The sequence below is a fragment of the Dunckerocampus dactyliophorus genome, chromosome 2 (assembly GCF_027744805.1).
Source record: "Dunckerocampus dactyliophorus isolate RoL2022-P2 chromosome 2, RoL_Ddac_1.1, whole genome shotgun sequence".
NCBI classification, from domain to species: Eukaryota; Metazoa; Chordata; class Actinopteri; order Syngnathiformes; family Syngnathidae; genus Dunckerocampus; species Dunckerocampus dactyliophorus.
The window spans coordinates 6,103,684-6,122,752 of record NC_072820.1 but is presented as its reverse complement, the minus strand read 5'-3'; the positions used below and the strand labels follow the sequence as shown (position 1 = coordinate 6,122,752).

Here is a 19,069-nt window from a genome sequence, read left to right as displayed (position 1 = left end):
AGGTAGCCTGGACGTTACAGTTTGCTGAGCAAGCGTATTCCCATATCCCAGCTCCTAGAACGAGTTACTAACAATCAATATATACCGCTGATTGAAATCAGTGAAGCGCACTTGAAGTTATTTGCTACCACAAAAATGATCATTTTCATGTCGTAGGTTGTACATTGATACCGAATAACTCAGTCACATCTGCATGACTGTAGCTTTTGGCCAGGAGAAGATGTCATCAGGTTGCGTCCAACTTTCACAGGGTGTTTCAAGGCTGAAACACAGACTGTGCCGGAAAACCCCTTCACCGCTTTCCTCTCATACGCCTCCTCGTATCCATCTTCCCACTGGATCGTCCATTTGATCAGGATGACTTTCCTTGCCTTCTCAGACCATAAGACTACTGTATGTCCGGCCCCAGCGGTGTTTGCTCAACCTGGGGGAAGAGTAGTCTCCCCTCCAGGTCCACCCTCATCTCCCAGGATTGGAGGAGGCTCCTTTTGGGGCCTGGTGGTTCTCTCCTTCTGATGAACTGTATGAGTATGGAGTGGTCTGACGCTTCTTCTGTCTCTCCCGCTCTAAGATGTTAGGCAGTGCACATAGAACCTTGTCATGGTGTCCTCCATATCTTCCCTGGCTAAGAGCTGTCTTGCATCCTGCCATGACGTGCGCCATTGTTCCTTTCCCTCCACATAGCCTACACAACGGGTTCTCCCTCATTCCCCATTTGTGGAGGTTGGAGATTGGAAGGAAGCAAGCAGGAAAAGAATGCGAAAGGGCTCCGATCTCCAGATCTCAGTCCACGCGATCATCCATTCCGACAGGTTCCACTTAATCCAGGCTCCTTGTGATTGAAGTTAAACGGCCCTTGTCCTACGCCTTTCTTCCTCCAGGTGTTGGACCATGCCCCTCCACTGCCTTGTTAATAATCACAGTATGAGCATGATTACCTTTCCAAAGGTGGACTACATTTTGACAACTGTTAGCGCAAACGTTTTCATTGCCAAAACAAAACTCACCAATCATCTGTCAATTTCAGATTCACCGTCTTAGATTTATTTTAAAGGGTGATTGATTGAAGCAACAAGATCCAAGGTCGGGTCAAGGAAAGGGCGGTCTTTAATATCTCCATTTGGCCTGGGTCACCATGGCTGCACATTCTATCCTGGCTCCATCGATGCTTTTCTGCTCGTAAACACCCCCTACCCACCCCAGCGCCACGTTGTATGCTTGATTGTCTGCAACACTTTACAGACACTTGCTACTATGCTACAATATAATAGTGATGCAACAGTTAGCATGCAGAAATACAGTGGTAAAGAATCAATCATTTTATAAAGTGTATGTGTGTGCTAGCAAGGGTGTGTATATTTAGCATGCTAATATATACTGTAACTAATTTAACTTTCCACAACCAGATAAAAGTTCCGGAGCGTTGCATGTGGACATGACCACTGTTTACAGTGATTGATCATGAACGGAACAACTCTTTGCAGTGGAGATGAATCCTCATTCATCAGACTACAGCCTGCTTGTCTCTTGAGTAATTTTCTTTTATTATGTGGCCTCCTTCCCAAGCAAAAACCCATCAAGTATGTCTTTATAGCATCACTAATCGATACCTGTCCAGTGTGAGCAGTGAGGTCCCATGGCTTTGTCACAGCAAAGCTAGGCTTCTTTGTTTGAGAGGAAGCGAGCTCTCGCTTTATTAAAGAGTCATCAGTTAAAGGACAAGACAGGTCGGACAGATTCGAAGAATTCAAATTCCGCTCCACGCTCTGCCTGCCGGCTCTTCCACTTTCATCTTCTTCCGCTTGCTATGGATGGCTCTGATTTTGCTGTAGGATAAGACTGTGAAAGGTCAGGGAGCAGTGTGTCTTTTCATCCTATTTCTTGCATCAGATGCGTCTCATTTTTATGAATTCTCTGTTACCGAGGATTTGTCCTGTCCTCTCATCTGTTTTCTGTTCCCCTCCTGTCACATTTTATTGTTTTCTGTCAGGCCATCTTTGGTTGAACATCAGGTTAGATTCATTTAGACAGCAAGGCATTGTTCGTGTCGTTCACATCTTCTCCCTCTTGCCTGTCTCTTTCCAGGCACTTTGATTATCAGGTCCTCCCTCTCTTTAAGCTTGTTTCTTGATTGCACTTCTTTGCTTACTTGACATTGAGCAGTTCTGATTTTAAAGAAAAAAATGGCCTGCAGTAATTTTTTTGAGGAATTTGCATGCTTTCAGAGGAAACCCAGAACACATACAAGTCTACAGTTCTGTAGTCAAGTCACAGAGTCGCTGATTAATTTTAAGTCACATTAACAAATCTGAGGAACTCTCAGGAAGCGTTCCTACAAATATTTGAATGAATACAGACAAGGCATTTATGCATGTTTTTGGACTGTTGGTGGAGGTTCGAACCAAGATTTGAACCTAGAACCTTCTTCCTGTGATGCAACACTGCTAAGTCATGACGAAACATCATAAAGCAGTCAAGTGTTCATCAGGCTGCAGTGTGAGACAAGAGGTTCTTATACGATCTTCTCCTTTTGACATAGACATGAAACACATACGTCGCTGATGGTTTAGTGGTTCACGCAGCCGCCTGGGTTCAGGTCACACTCAGTTGCAGTGTGACTGGTTGTCTGTTGGTCAGGGTGTAGCGTAGTGTAGTGTATTCCATTCATCGCCCAAAGTCTGCTAATCGTACCATATTTTACGGACTAAGTCGCACTTTTTTATAGTTTGACAGGTCCTGCGACATATCGTCAGGTGCGACTGCTATATTAAAATATAGACAGTCGTCCCTCGCTACATCGCGGTTCAAACATTGCTCACTTGCTCTATTGCGGTTGTTCAAAAAGGAATCAATTAATAAATTATCACTGTTTCATGATTGACAATAGCCTATTATTAGTCCAAAAACAGAAAAGACAAGTTAGATGTCGTATTTTGTTCACTACGAGGTGTCATTAATGTTACATTGATGAGGCATTACCTGCATTAAATCAGCCGTTTGGTTTGGTCTGGTTTAATTTATTTCGAACACGCATATGTCCGAAAAGGAGTAGGAAGAAGCAGAGCTTATTTAATCATACCCCCCCTTCGTAGCACATCAATTGCTAATACATACATGTGTGTACATACAAACACGCGCATACATATACATACACTTACATCTGCACCTACACAAGTACGCACATATATATACATATACAGTATACAAGTACACAAATGCAAGTACAAAAAACAAAAACAACAAAAAAAAAGTTTTGACAGCCGTGAGAGGGCGCTCTAGGATTGTGACACAGAGGATGACAAATTGAATGGATTAATGTGGAATGAGATCAGGAGCTTGGTGAACTTTCTTCCATTTTGAGTATGTATGTGACTTACAGTATACTCCCGACAGACGAAGTCAATTCCGATTTTTCCACTCGTCTATGACCTCCTATGTATTTTTTTCATGTCAGTGTGAAAAGTACAATTCCGATTGTATGTAGATACAAATCCGATATGTATACGATCTATTGCAATCTTAACGGTCAGGTCGCATTTACAGTGGTGTGGAAAAGTGCTTGCCTCCTTTCTGGCTTCTTTTTTTTTTTTGCATGTTTGCCACACTTACATGTTTCAGATCATCAAACAAACTGAATTAGTCAATGACAACACAACTGAAAACAAAATGCAGTTTTTAAATGAAACTTGTTATGAATGAAACTTGGAATGAAAAAAATCCAAACCTACATGGCCCTGTGTGGAAAAAGAACCCCCCCCTGTTAAAACATAACTTAACTGTGGTTTATCACACCTGAGTTCAAGTAGAAAAGGTTAAAAAGCCATTTCTAAAGCTTTGGGACTCCAGCGAAACACAGTGTGACAGCCATTATCCACAAATGGCAAAGACATGGAACTACTGGCCAACCAAAATGATCCCAGAAGGGCAGCAACAACTCATCTAAGAAGTCACAAAAAGGCCCCACAACAACATCCAAAGAACTGCAGGCCTCACTTTCCTCAGTTAAAGGGATAGTTTTTTGAAATGAAGTTGTATGACATCCCCATCAGCATTTTACTCCAATAACAGCAACTTACCCCCCACTTGGTCTCCTAAGTCCAGTTCTGGCCAGATTTCGGTGATTAAGAATGTAGTTCTGCTTTGTTGTTGGGGACAATTAAGTAAAGAGTTTGACCTCTAAAAACAATATGCGTTCAAAAGATTAGGGCATTTGCATCACAAAAATGCCTTCTCAAAAACAAATCAGGCTACTTTTGAACTAACCACACCAAAACAACATGAGCAAACCCAACTGTCCTCTCAGCACATAACCACACACACAGTCAGGACTCATGTTGCGTTCACAGACGGTCAGAAATCACAGAAGTCTTTAAACGCTACAGTACACATAACTGTCCGGTCGCTGAGCCTCTGATCGGTTAGAAGTAAGCAGTGTCTTGTTCTTATTGAGATGGCAAGGTTGCTAAGTGCTTTTGGCTTTTACGTTTTGTTACTGTTTCTTTTCATTGTTGTATTTTGTGTTTTATTGCTGTATTTTTTTTGTCCTTAATGTGTTCTGTCTGCGGTGTGAGTAACTTAGGAGCTAATTTAGGTATAAGATGTGATTTACACCAGAACTCAACTTACGTCACAGTCTGGGCATGACACTCGCGCGTAACCTGAGGACCATCCGTTAAAGTATAATCGTAAAAAACACTTATGTGCTGTTCTTTGTGGTTCATTGAAAACACAATGTTGTCCAGTTCTGACAAAACTGCTTTTTTGGGCAGTCCAGCATATTTAAAGAAAAAGCTTCTCACACATCTGCCGTTTGTCCACATCGAAATATTTACCCAAATATGTTACTCGAAAAGTCTGAATGTGTAGTAAATTATACCCATTTCTTTCTATGTGTCATTTTTCAGCATTATCCGGTGTAAAATGGAATTAGGTAGTTCCCTCTACTGATAGGACACAGTGATGCAGAGCTTTCTAAAGCAACCCTGTGCCACTGCAGTGAACGCAGTATTTTTTTTGTTGTCGTTTTTTTTTTTTTTTTATGGGGTCGAGGCCTGGCTGCGTCAGCCTTTTTCACCACTTGCTCTCTCCAGGCACCAGCTGCTTCTTTGGCCGGCCATGCCCATCTGACTTGTGTCACCTCTACAGCCCACAAACACATACACAAAAGCAGTACAGAAATTCAGAATGTTTAAAATAAATAAATTTTAAAAATGTATTAATTTTTTTGTTTTATTATTTAAATTTTAAATAAAAAATAATTTTGAATAAATGTGTTGAAATTCTGACATTTTTGAAATGATGTATTGTTATAAAAGCACACCATAGCATGTACTCTATGTGCATTGGGTTGCTCAAGATGAGCCTCAGATATCAGCTTTTGTAAAAACACATATCTGGTTGTTCAAGATGAATTATAATATTAATCCGCATTGCACTTTCTGCCCAGCTCATTAATAATGACTGTCAACTAAAATTTAAGTTAATGCTGTCATATAAATGGACAATGAAATAAAGATCACTTGTAGAATAAAGTGACCACATTTATAGCCATCACATATGTCACCAATGTTTTTCCTTGTGAGAGCTACTTTTACAAAATGAAAATGGCCAAGAGCCACTCATTTTGCTGGTGTCCATAACTCACATTTTGTATTTCAGAATGCATTTCTTTCTACTGTTCTTTCATTATTAACTGAAAACCTGAATGAAAAGCAGGCTTGCGGGCACCACGTTGGTGACCCCTGTTGTAGATGTTTTGTGAAACCTTCTCCCCGTCTGGTTGAATAATGAACAATCCAGTTTAGCCGTACAATGGCGAGGGACAACATTGCAGAGCCCTACTCTAACCTCATCAATTCATTATGGAGCTTGGTCGACATGTTAGGCATGATTCTCGAATGGAAACAGTACTTCTGTGAACCATGAAAAGCCTGAACACACACCTTGATAAACTATGGGTGGGGTGGGGGGCTGCATGTGTTACAGGTCTCAGTATGAGAACCCATGAACGAGATTATAGTTCCGCTGGTTGTGGAGGGTGTAATGGCCTGTTAAAACAGGGATAAATAAGTGAGACGTGCAAGCGGTGTCTTTTCCATTAAGCCTCCTCAGCAGAATGAGGAAGTTACGTCAGTCCTTTGCGAGAGAGAATCGCTGCACGGCCCCCTAGTGGCGAAACTAGGAATGTCCCATTAATTATGAGGTATTCAACAAAACAAGTTGTTCCAATGGAAGTGCAATTTTGCTTACAAGAATAATGACCCAAAACAATTACAATGTCCCTGTTATACTCAAACAAAATAAAATACATTTCCCAAATGTGACCATACATTTTGTGTGCGTCACACGCTCCCCGACAAAAAGAAAAAATGGCTCCAGACATTTCTACACTACAACTCTAACATTCTCAACAAAGACCTTTTTAACAGTGGCGGTAGGTTCACAGTATGTTCGTATAAAGCAACAACTACCCTGTGGTGAACTTATGCATAGGTGCTGTGCGTGTCAGTCAATATGCAATGAGCGGTACAGTGTACATCATGGATGAGGGATAAAGTGGGACTACAAAAGGTGTGTGTTGTGTCATGGGATATGTCCCCATCTCCCAGGATGGTATGGAAGGTGTCCCATAGGCTCCCACAGTATTGACTATGGTTTGAGGTTGGAAAGACGGTTGCCCCAGAGTGTCATAGGTGAGCCTTTGGGTAGGCCTCCTGTCTCGGGTGGACCTCCATGGTACTGGATTCCTGGTTTGACTATGGTTGGGTTGCTCACTAGTCATCTGAGGACTTGCTGTCTCATCCATCTCCTGGTTTACATTTTCCAGCTCACTATTCCTTTCCCCAGGCAAGTGTTCATCTACTGGTATCACCTCATGATCATCCATGTTCTCTCTCATAGGCACTTCCACTCTCCTTTCCTGGATGTATGATCTTGGGTGTTCCATTCTATGATTGTTTGTGACATGGGCAAAGTGTCTTCGTGGGGCATTCACTGGCTGAACTTCTGTACTCTCAGGTTCTCTCATGACTGGTACTCTTAACCAATATCTAGGTACGTCATCATCTGACTCTGAAGACCCACTGCTTTGACTTGCTTCAGTTTGTGAAGATTCTTTCTGTTTCTTTGTTCTTGACTTGCATCGTGGTTCTACTGGTGGTACAGGTAAGTCTCTGTGCAAATCTGTCTTTCTTCCAGACGAGATTTTAGGTGGCTGCTGGGGTAAGTCTACAGGTAGGTCGTTGACTAAGTGAAGCAGGTTGCGGTGCAATGTTCGAAGTCTGTTTCCACCTGTTTCTGGTGTGACTGTGTAAACAGGTCCATCTGCAATTCTTTCCTTCACGGTGTAGACAGTGTTCTCCCAATATGATCTTAATTTACCGGGGCCGCCTCTCTCACTCAAGTTTCTGACCAGGACACGGTCACCTGGTTCGAGGACAACACCTTGCATGTGGCGGTCGTAGTATTGCTTTCCTCGAGAACTGGAGTGTTGGCTGTTCTCAGTGGCGAGTCGGTAAGCCTCCTTCATTCTTTGAGCCCATTTCTTGGCATATCCTCTTGGGGAAGTGGGTTCTTCCTGGTGTCCTAATCCAAATATCATGTCTACCGGTAAACGTGGGTGACGACCATACATTAGGTAAAAAGGTGAAAATCCTGTTGCTTCGTGCCGGGTACAGTTATAAGCGTGGATGACTTGTGGCAGGTGTTCTCTCCATCTTCCCTTCTCTTTCTCATCCAGGGTTCTGAGCATTTGAAGCAGGGTACGGTTAAATCTTTCTGCTGGGTTACCCTGGGGATGGTAGGGGGTGGTCCTTGAATGGCCAACTCCACTGTAACGTTGCAGGGTTTTGAACAATTCATTTTCAAATTCCCTCCCCTGGTCATGATGGAGCTTTGAGGGGTACCCAAATCGTGGAATAAAGTCTTCAAAGAGCTTCTCAGCAGCGGTCTTTCCGGATTTGTTTCTCGTGGCGTAGGCTTGAGCATATCTGGTGAAATGGTCGACCACAACCAGAATATATTCAAAGCCGCCCTTGCTTGGCTCCAAATGGAGATAATCAATGGAGACTAACTCCATGGGTGAAGTTGAAGTAATTCCTCCCATCGGCGCTCTGACGTGAGAGACAGGTTTCTTCTGCTTGAGGCAGGGACATTTCCTTGTTACATAAGCGTCAACATCTTGCTTCATGTAAGGCCAATAAAAGCGGTCCCTTGCCAGGCCCAAGACTCTTTCTGTCCCCATATGGCCCATATCATTATGGAGATGTTTCAACACCAGAGATCGGTACTGGTCAGGCAGGATGAGTTGGCTTCGGTGACTTGTTTTCCGATATAGCAGGCCGTTTTCAAGGTGAAGCTTCTCCCATTGGTAAAGGAGTTTTCTTGCTAGGCCACTGACTCGTCTTTTCACTTCACTTGTCAGTGTGGTTGAAGTCTCTTTCAGTCGGATGACTTGGCCAATGACGGGATCATTTTGTTGAGCTTTCACTAGCTCGTCATGTGGGATGGTTGGAAGCAGTTCTGGCAGCTGCATGGTTGAAGAATCTTGTGACATGTTCAAAACAGCGACATAGGCGATATCTTGTTGTTTGGCGGCTCTGCTTCCCTCCCATGTTGCCAGTATAGTGTCTCCTGTTAGTTCTTTTGTGCATGAGTCCACATACTTGTCAATGTCCAATGGTAGCCTTGACAAAGTATCAGCATCCACATTAGCCTTCCCTGGCCGATATTTGACATCAAACCGGAAGTCAGCTAGCTCTCCAACCCATCGGTGGCCAACAGCATTGAGCTTTGCGGTACTCATTACATAGGTCAATGGGTTGTTGTCGGTATACACAACGAAATGGGGGGCGTAGAACAAATAGTCTCTGAATTTTTCACAGATGGACCATTTCAGAGCCAAGAATTCCAGCTTGCCTGAATGGAGCCGGTAGTTTCGCTCAGCAGGTGTCAACGTCCTGGATCCATATGCAATGATCCTGAGCTTTCCTCCTTGGCGCTGGTATAACACTGCACCGAGACCTTGTTCTGACGCGTCCGTGTGGAGCACATAAGGGAGATCAAAGTCAGGGTACCCGAGTACTGGTGGATTGGACAAAATGTTGAGGAGCTGGTCTAAGGCTCTTTGGTGTTCTTGTGTCCACTGAATTGAGGCTCTGGATGACAGCTGTGCTCCTTTTCCCCTTTTTGGTCTGGGCTGAGGCACTGCAGTGACTGGGTCCTTGGTCTGCAAGAGCTCATACATTGGTTTAGCAATTCTGGAAAAGTCTTGAATATATGTTCTATAGTAGCTGAGGAACCCCAACAGCCTACGGACTTCTCCAACTGTGTGCGGGACTTTACCCCTCAAAGCCTGGATGGCTTCCATGTCTTTTGGGTCTATTCGGACTCCATCAGCAGAGACCAATCTTCCGACATATCGAACCTCTTTTCTGAAGAGCTCACATTTGTTAGGCCTGAGCTTTACACCATGGCCTTGGAGCGCTCTCAGTACACGTCTCAATGACTCAACATGTTCTTCAAATGTCCTACTGTAACACAGGACATCATCTAAGTATGGAATGCAACATTCGTCTCGCAAAGAGTCAAGCACTTCCTCCATACTTCTTTGAAAGGCGGCAGGGGCATTGGAAAGCCCGAAGGGAATGCGTACCCACTCATACAGGCCCCATGGTGTGATGAACGCCGTCATGTGTCGCGACCCCTCAGCAATAAAGCCCTGGTGATAAGCTTTGCCCTGATCCAAAATTGAAAACCAGCTATACCCTCCCAATGTGTCAATGAGGTCTTGAATTCGTGGGAGTGGGTGCCTATCTGGGACTGTTTTCTGGTTCAGGAGCCTGTAGTCAATGCACAAGCGCAAGCTTCCATCTTTCTTGCGCACACATACAACAGGGGCAGAATATGGGGATTTGGATTTTATGATCCACTTCTTGGCTAGTAAGTCTTGGATGTATTCCTTGACTTCTTTGTAAAGTGGCTTGGGAATGGCTGCATATGTTCGTTGTACCGGAATATCATCTTTCAGGGTTATGGTCATTTGCAGGTTTGGGATACATCCCATGTCATCTTCATCTCGAGCAAACACACTGGATTCCTCATAAAGCATCTGTTTCACTATTGCTTGCTCCTTGTCACTTAGATGGCTTACATCGACAGGTGGGGACCACAAGTTGGATGTTTGGTTAGTTTGGTCACTCTCAACTCCACTCATGGGAAAAGGTGGGTCCTCGTTGTTGACAGTGGTACTGTCCATTTGATCCGTCTCCACTATCTTGTCGATTGGCTGGATACTGCCTAACACTGTGAAACTGTTCACAGCTATACTGTGTTGGGTGTGATTACCCACTGGGATTTTTACATAGGGCTGCTTGACATGATGGACCTCTACCAAACCATCACCAACATCTAGCTGCTCCAGCCACTGGTTTGGGTGATTGACCTCGAACAGGGCCACCGACGACGTGAAATCAACACGCACCTTGCACTTGATGTGGGCGACGCAGCCTGGGTGGATGACAACATCTTGACGACCAACTCTCACCACTGAACTGCCTTGTGAGGATTCTTGGGTCTGTATTAAGGTCACCATGGTCTCAGCTTCCTCTGTTTCAATCTGCATGGCTTCTTTCAGTAACTTGGCAATAACAGCAATCATTTCAGTCTCATTCTCTTGTCCTATAATGAGCTCCTGAATTACATTGAAACCCAATACAGGTCTGACCAGGCCCACGCAGCTGACCAGGAAAGGTACTCTGATGGCGAGATTGGGATCTTCATTGCCAGGTAGGTTGATGGTAAGTTCCACCCATCCCTTATATGGTATCGGTCCTCCATTAGCCGCAGTGAGATCCAATCCTCTGCCTCCTAAGAGTTCACTGAGAGGACGCAGTTCTTGTTGAGGTAGGTATTTTTGCTTCCATGGCAAGTCGATCATACTGACTTGAGCCCCGGTGTCAAGTAGGACATTTACAGTGTATCCATTCAGATTACATTTTAATAAGCATTTCTTCCCAATTAGCTGAGCAACTCGCTGTAATGGTGACTTTTCCCTAGCTGATGAGTGAGACGGGGCATGGAGATGCTTAGCTGGCTTGGTTGACTTTTTGGTGTGTATGTGGGACTGGGAACTTGTGCTGGTCACAGGTTGTCCCTCTGCTGTGACCAGGACACGTTTCCCGACAGCTTTACTCTCTTTAAGCATCCAATTGCTCGATGACCTTCATCACCGCAAGCGAAACAGTGGTTGCAGTTGGTACGGCCATGGGCAACACAGTTAGAACAGCCATATGGTCGTTCATTCTTTGATTCTCGACCCTGACACTGTTTATTGGCACACTGACAGGTGGACCGGGAGTTTGGCCTTGGAGCTGCAATTGTCGCTTTAGGTGTGGTTCTTATTGTCTGCATGGAGTTTATGACTTCTGTCAGTGCTTGGACTTGAGCATTCAGCTGATGTATGAGCTCATCTCTAGCCTTTGTGTCAGCATCAGGTTTCTCTTGGTTCAACTCACTTGTGGTGACTTCATTGCTGTGAGCTTCCACCATTTTGGGACGTGTGCTACGACCAAAGCGCCTTCTCCTTTCACTTTCCTCACTGGTTGTCTTGTTCACTTGTCTTAAAAGTGCATCATCTGTCACGGTCGGGTCGGCGAGCAAGGGCTTGAGCTCCCGCCTGATGTCGTCATGCTTCTCACTGAAGCCCTGATGGACAGTGCAAAGGAAAACGTTCTGAACTGTTTGCGGCTCATACTTGATGTCAGCATCGGTTTGCTTTGACATGAATATTATTTTCTGTTTGAGTCCCATCATCCTGTAGAGAAACTGCTGTGGCGGTTCATGCTCGTGCTGTTTAGCGTTAATCAGTTCCTGGAACAGCTCAGTGCTACTTTTCTCTCGTAGGTGGGATTGTAAAAAGCTCTTCAGCTCTGCAATGGTCATGTCATCTTTGCTAGAAAGCATATCTTTGAAGCTGCCAGGTTTGGTAATGCGAAACACTGCTCGGATTATTTCGCCCTCTGTATGCATCTCTTTCAGGCCTTGATCAATCTGCTTGCTGATATTGCTATATGTAATATCGGATGTGTTGTCGCCAATCTGTCCGCTGTGAATCTTGAATTCCTTCTTCTGGAGGAAGGGGATGTCTTTAAGAGCAATTACACTTTCAGCACGGTAAGTGGAGTTCTGGTTGCTGGGAGAATTGGGTGTTAGTTGTGGGCTGTGGGACTGAAAAGAGTGCGGGTGTTGTTGGTCAGAGGAAGTTTGTGAGGTACGTGAAGCCGCACCCTGGATTACTTGTTGTGGTAACGTCTCATCTAACATTAGCGAACCAATTTGTGATTCACGAGGATCAGTTTGAGCATCAAATGTACCATGTGTGGCTGTGTGAGCGCCCTGCGGTGGTAAGTATGGTGAACCCTCAACATCAGGTACAACAGATGTAACATCATCACACTTGCTATGTTTAGCAATCATGTTATCAATTATGTCTTGCAGCGCCAGTAACTGTGACATACCCTCATCTTCTAAGTTCAGCAAAGCAGAACTTCCTATATATGCATATACATAATCAGTACAGCTTTCATCATCATGTTTGTCCGACTTAGCTTGCTCCGAGGCGTGTGGGATGACCGTCACCAGCTGTGACAGCTCTGCTGAAGACAGTTGGAACAGCTTCCTTTTGATTGTCCACGTCAGCTCCTTCCTCTCGTTGTCTGCCATTATGAACACCAGCCAAGACGCCCTCAGCTCTTGAAGTCACTCGCTCTGTCAACTGTCAGACGCCCTTGACTCTCGTAGCTCCTCGCTCTGGTGGTGCAACACGTTGGCCCACTGGTTCAGTAATCACTGGATCGACGTTCCACTCCAACCATGAGATGGCGCCGATCCCGGACGAGCCCCCAAAAATCTGTTACAGGTCTCAGTATGAGAACCCATGAACGAGATTATAGTTCCGCTGGTTGTGGAGGGTGTAATGGCCTGTTAAAACAGGGATAAATAAGTGAGACGTGCAAGCGGTGTCTTTTCCATTAAGCCTCCTCAGCAGAATGAGGAAGTTACGTCAGTCCTTTGCGAGAGAGAATCGCTGCACGGCCCCCTAGTGGCGAAACTAGGAATGTCCCATTAATTATGAGGTATTCAACAAAACAAGTTGTTCCAATGGAAGTGCAATTTTGCTTACAAGAATAATGACCCAAAACAATTACAATGTCCCTGTTATACTCAAACAAAATAAAATACATTTCCCAAATGTGACCATACATTTTGTGTGCGTCACACATGCTGAGATTTAAAAATATAATGTGAAGTCATCAGAACCTTTTGATTTCATTGTGCTTAAGGTTCCACAGTAAATGTATAATTAACAACACGCTTCATAATAACAGTCTGTAATCTGGATCATTCCCACCCGCTGCCGAAGAGAACAGATTGGCAGGGAAATGAGGAGGGGGCTGGGTTGTCCTTTTGATTTACCGCCAAATGTGTACTTCTTCCTCAAAAACATTTATTTTGCATCATTATACTGCAGAGTTGGAGTTTTAGCTGCATTATGAGGGTGATCCTTGCTGTGTGTGTGTGCTGTGGTGTTTTCTATATAGTTTTTGTATTTATACTACTAAAAAAACACAGCAGTAATCTTCCCATTGCTTTCATCACTCACCCACAGGCAAACAGACTTGCCCACCAGAGAAATTCGACTGTGGGGGATCCAATAAGTGTGTCTCATTGTCATGGAGGTGTGACGGGGAGAGGGATTGCGAGAACGGGGCGGACGAGGAAGACTGTGCATCTGGTGAGTTTGCCAATTTTGCTGACTTTTTTTCCTGCATAAACTATTTTAGCTTCAACTGGACGCCCAATGCAATTAGAATCGCTTGCTGTTTCAACGTGACAATGTCGGATTTGTAGAGGCCCATTCATTACCCAGAGGACACAACAGTGAAGTATGACTCTCTAATTGGAAGGATTTGATATGAATTTGGTTCCAAACTTGTTGCACTCGACAACAAAGCCCCCTTTGATGCAGGGCCTTTTTCCAAGTGTTCTGTTGAGGTTTAAGGGCTTCTGTCATCACACTTCAAGCCAGAAGTCTTCTGAAGGGGGCATGGGAGCCATTATACCTGACATCACTGCCGCACCAGCCAATAAGACGATTCTGTCATCAGCTTGCCCCGCCCCTCACCCTCCTGCAGGGACCATCGTTGGCCTACTTCTGAGACACCGTGAAGAATCAGCCTCTCCCCCGTGCCACTTCACGTCAAGTGGAATAGATTGAGGCTGTCGGGGGTGTGGTGTTTAGACTTTGAACATCCTGCAAAATGGCATGTGGCAGGAAAATACACATAGGGAATAAAATAATCTGACATGATGCAGGTATTTGCTTTCAAAAGTGAGTTTGTGTTTGTGTGGGTGTTCACACGGTGACTGCTTTGAACAGCAACTTATGTCTGGTGTACAATACATGAACTGACCTCAAGGGAAAACAAATTGAATTATTTCTCAACTGTTAATACCAGAGAGAAACGCTTTTAATTTAACTGCAGATCTGCCAATATGTATGAATTTTGACTACTTGGTATGCATTTTGTCACTTCGCTGCTCTCCAGGTACGCATTTTGTTGCAGTTTGCCTGTTTCAGTTTTCAGTGCAGTCTCTGAAACCAGGATTATGCTCCTGTGTTGAGGCACCAGCGTACGCTACATAGGCTCACTCTTCCCCCTGCAAACCCTCTTTCGTAGCGTGACATGCAGCTCTGAAAAAATCTTAACCTTTCACTGGCGAAGCAGACCGTAAAGGCTGTGACTGGTTGGCTTGTGGCAGTGGTTTTCGATTGGTTTGGCTGCAGGCCCCACCATTACCCCTCAATGACAAGAGGTGACCCAAGTTGTGGACATTTTTTAACTCAGACGTTTCAGATGTCTTATACTTAAAGGAACTGTTGGCAGCAAAACATGAGCTGCAGCAGTGAGACACTGCCTCTCTCTTCATGGCGAACTCCTCGTCAGCGGATATCTGCGGCTGTGTGTCGGAGGGATGGCATGTCCCCACTCTGTCTTCTTCTCCTCTAACTCAAGCAAATAGCACAGGAACATGAGGTTCATTCACAGACATCGGGCCATTACAATATTTCTTTTGCCCAGGCAAGGATGCCTGAACCAAACACCAAAATCAATTGCTTGTAGTACATTATTTCCTGTGTATATACAGTACAACTCTATATAATGCCATGTCCTCCGATTTCAGATCAACTTTTGCAATAAAAATGACTGTTGTAATGTGTCACTTAGTTTCAGCTGCAGTAACACTCCCCTTTTCTCTTTAATTGCCATTGTTTGCTTACATGGTAGGAGACTAACAAGATAAATTGTCAGTATTGTGGTTGCTCACAGAGTTGATGTTCACGTCATGCGCTTAACCCTGACAAAGAGTTATAAAAGCAGGGGTGTCCAACGTACGGCCCAGGGGCCATTTGCATCCCGTGACTTGTTTTTTATTGACCTCTGTCACATTGTAAAAATAACATTGGCATAATGTGATGAGAAAAAGTTGAAATGTTGATACTAATTACTAATAATAACACAAAGCTTTGCCGTTACATAGCCTATATATTAATATTATATATATATATATATATATATATATATATATATATATATATATACACAGCCGCCCACACCCTTTAATTTTTCAGTATGCGGCTCAAAACATCCCAGTTGTTGCATGGCCAGCATATTTACCATTATTTACTTATTTTTGCAGTCAATTCATTTTTGGAAAACCACAATAGCGTGAAGGAGCGATGTTCGAACCGCGATGTAGCGAGGCATGACTGCACGCCGGTTCAGAGCATCCCAAACATGGCTGTTTCGTGGTTGGCTATGGACTATTAGTCAAAAAAATATTGAAAGACAAGCCATGTGGTATTCTGGTCACTGAGGCGTCAGTAATGTTACATTGATGAGACATTACAGTACCTTAAATACAACAGTGCATTAAGTCAGACATGGGATGTCCGACATGACATAGTGGAAAAAAGTTATCCTCCCATTCTGTGTGGAAGTGGTATGTTTTGGGTTCTTACTTTGTCCTTCTTCCCCACTCTGTTTGAAACAGTTTCTTAAGTTTAGTTAGGTTGGTAGTTTGCTATATGCTATGAGCAGCGGCTGTCTCTCATGTCCCTGCAGTGATCCCGTAGCCTGCGCATCAGTCTTGCGCAATGTAGTGTAAACAAAGAACAATACAAGTGTAAATGTGACTGTAGGGGTGTTATTTCATGTCTACAGGGCTCTAATAATAGAAGGTCATAAACAGGTTTTCTATGGTCTCACCACAAAAATATTCCATTTATTAATATTGAATCCTGTTTCACGGAAATCCACTTATGGCGGTCTGGTCTGAAACCAACTAAATACGACAGTTCTTGCCAATATCCAGCAACGTCGCACAGCCATTGAAGAGGAGTGGACCGACATTCCATAGACGACAATCAACCACCTGATCAACTCGATACAGTAATACAGTACAGTAAAGCTGCACATTTTGGAGAGGCCTTTTATTGTGGTCAGCCTAAGGCATATCTGTGTAGTAATCATTCTGTCTAATCAGCATCTTGATATGCCTCACCTGTGAGGTTGAAGAATTATAATGCTCACTAACACAGATTTAGACAGGTTTGTGGACAATATTGCAGAGAAGTAGGTCTTTGTGCTCATAGCAAAAGGTTTAGATCTGTTGGCCAAGTTTGAATAGCAGCTAGCAGCGAACCCACCTAATTTGCTTCCATGAATTTACATGAAAACTCACTCAAGTTAAGTTTATTCTTGGTGCCTTTCTTATGTGTGCTTGGCCTTAATCCTTCTCACTGCCAGCAAGATATTTATTATTTTTTTGGCTTGTGTTTACCCAAGGGCCTTGTGCATACTGAGGTTACACTCCTAAACTGAACAAGCCCCAGCACTCGTCGCAGTTAGAAGAAATTTAGTGAGCCCAAAGTCAGTTGTAGATTTAAAAGATGGTGTTGCACAGAGGCATTCTGCTAATTGAGTCATCCACATGCTCAATGATGTATTCAGTAAAATTGAGCCTCTCGCCAGAGGAAGTTTTCTCGGATCAACATTACTTTAGTTAGTGTGTCTGCATGAGATGCCAGAATAATGTTCAAGGGTATCCACAGCCCTAAATCTAATGGAAACACTTAGGAATTAGTTTGGATATGTGATTTCTTTTTTGTTTATATGTGTTTAATCGTGTGCAGTTATCAATTTGTCCTAATTTTGATAAGACCGTAAATTCTGGTGTATAAGCCGCACCCACAAAATTTAGAGGAAAAACACTAATGTGTACATATATAAGCTGCACCGGTGTATAAACTGCACATGTCCACATCATAAAGTGGCATATTGTGGCGTACACGAGTCTGTGGGGACCAGGCAGCTCTTTATTTGACAGGAGCCAATCATGAGCTATGAAAAAACTCACGGTGAGCTTGTCAACCCATTGGAAATTGCAGGAGGTCATTACTCAATATAACAGTCTGACTCACTGACATCTTACAAATAATACTAAACTTATCACATAGCAACTTAACACTCCAAATGTATTTGTGAGAAATATACAAACATGTACAAAAATGGGGAAAAAAACAAATCTTTTAAAGTTTTCCCATCATGGAGTGCACTGATAGCTCGTGATTGGCTCCTGCCAAAGAAAGAGGTACTGTTTCCTTGCTGACTGCAAGTGGCACAGTATTTAAATAATTAGTAGTAGTTCTGAAGTGAAGGAGATGGCACGATTAGAATTTAGCCATAAACTAGCCGCACCGCTGCTTTTAGCCGCAGGGTTCAAAGTTGAAGGAAAAAAGTAGCGGCTTATACATTGGAATTTACTTAATAATCATAATAATAATAGGTAATAATAACATAATTTGATCACGAGCCCTTTGTAATAAGTTAATGTTGTACTCTTCACTTGACAATAAGCCTGTGATTGACTGGTGATCAGTACAGTTTGTACCCCATTTTCTCTGTAAATCAGCTGGGATGGGCTTCAGCCTGTGCTGACTCTTACAATATAAGCTGTGGAAAAAATGGATGCACTGAAATGTGACGTCCATTTTGTCGTCGGGTCGTGAAAAGCAGAGTGGTCTGACATGGAGGTCTATCTGGTAAATCCTGGGAGTTAAACAACGGGATTTTAACATGGGATGTCTCGTCTCACACCCAGAACAAGAATCACACCCCTAGACCAACAAGGCATAGAGACGTTGAGGTGTGTGAGGCATCACAGTAAAGGTCATCTACTGAGTTACTGTATTTCCCAGGCAAGGTTCTATGATGGGATTGAACTGGCAAGCACTGTCTATGTCCGCCACGGTGGACTAAAGTAGTCCTCAAGGCTGCAGACACCGAGCAGTTTATCAGCGATAACATCACAAATTTGCATTTAAAAACAACAACATAACAACCAGTTGATGAAGGTATTCTCCAGTTGGAGACTAAGGTGTGAATGTGACTGCAAATGGTTGTTGGTCTATATGTGCTATGTGATGGCTGTACCTCTCTCCCAAAGTCAGCTGGGATTGGCTGCAGTTTATACAAATAAATGGCACCCTTTAACCTCAAGTTGAAAATGACGTGTGAAGACACACTCAACTTTGATGAAATAATACAGTAATGGCCACTGAGTACTCAAGTGAGTCGTACTGCTGTAGGTCACAAAAGAGAGTTTGGTGTTGAGGCACTGTTGTAATCCAAAGGGAAGATACAGTAGCTATTTATAGGTAGTGTTTATTCAAGCTGCCAATGTGTGCGTGCACTTTGCAGTGTCCTGGCTTGTATTGGGTCAAGGCTGTGGTTCCTGTGGACCTCAACTCTGACAGCACAGTGGACACATCCAAAATATTCCGTCATCCTCATACTCAAGGGTTTTGTGCGTGTGCAGATAAAAAATTAACAGCCTATTTTTGCACGCATACACAGAAGCAGATCTTTTTTTTGTATATTGAAGCAATTTTTATGTATTTTCTGCCTAAATTACTGTAAGTATCGTCAAGCATAAAAATACAAGGGAA

General features: G+C 43.5%; 1 protein-coding gene across 3 annotated transcripts in view; it reads left to right on the top strand.

The window, feature by feature from the left end:
- Positions 1–19,069, top strand: part of LOC129168718 (low-density lipoprotein receptor-related protein 8-like) — a 108,078-nt gene that overhangs the window by 47,255 nt on the left and 41,754 nt on the right. For 2 of the 3 annotated variants that reach the window (XM_054754319.1, XM_054754310.1), the window contains exon 4: positions 13,667–13,792. The exons of the other annotated variant lie outside the window; for it this stretch is intronic. In XM_054754319.1, the coding sequence (XP_054610294.1) occupies positions 13,667–13,792 (126 nt within the window). The remainder of the gene's footprint in view (positions 1–13,666; positions 13,793–19,069) is intronic. 3 annotated transcript variants of the gene reach the window in all.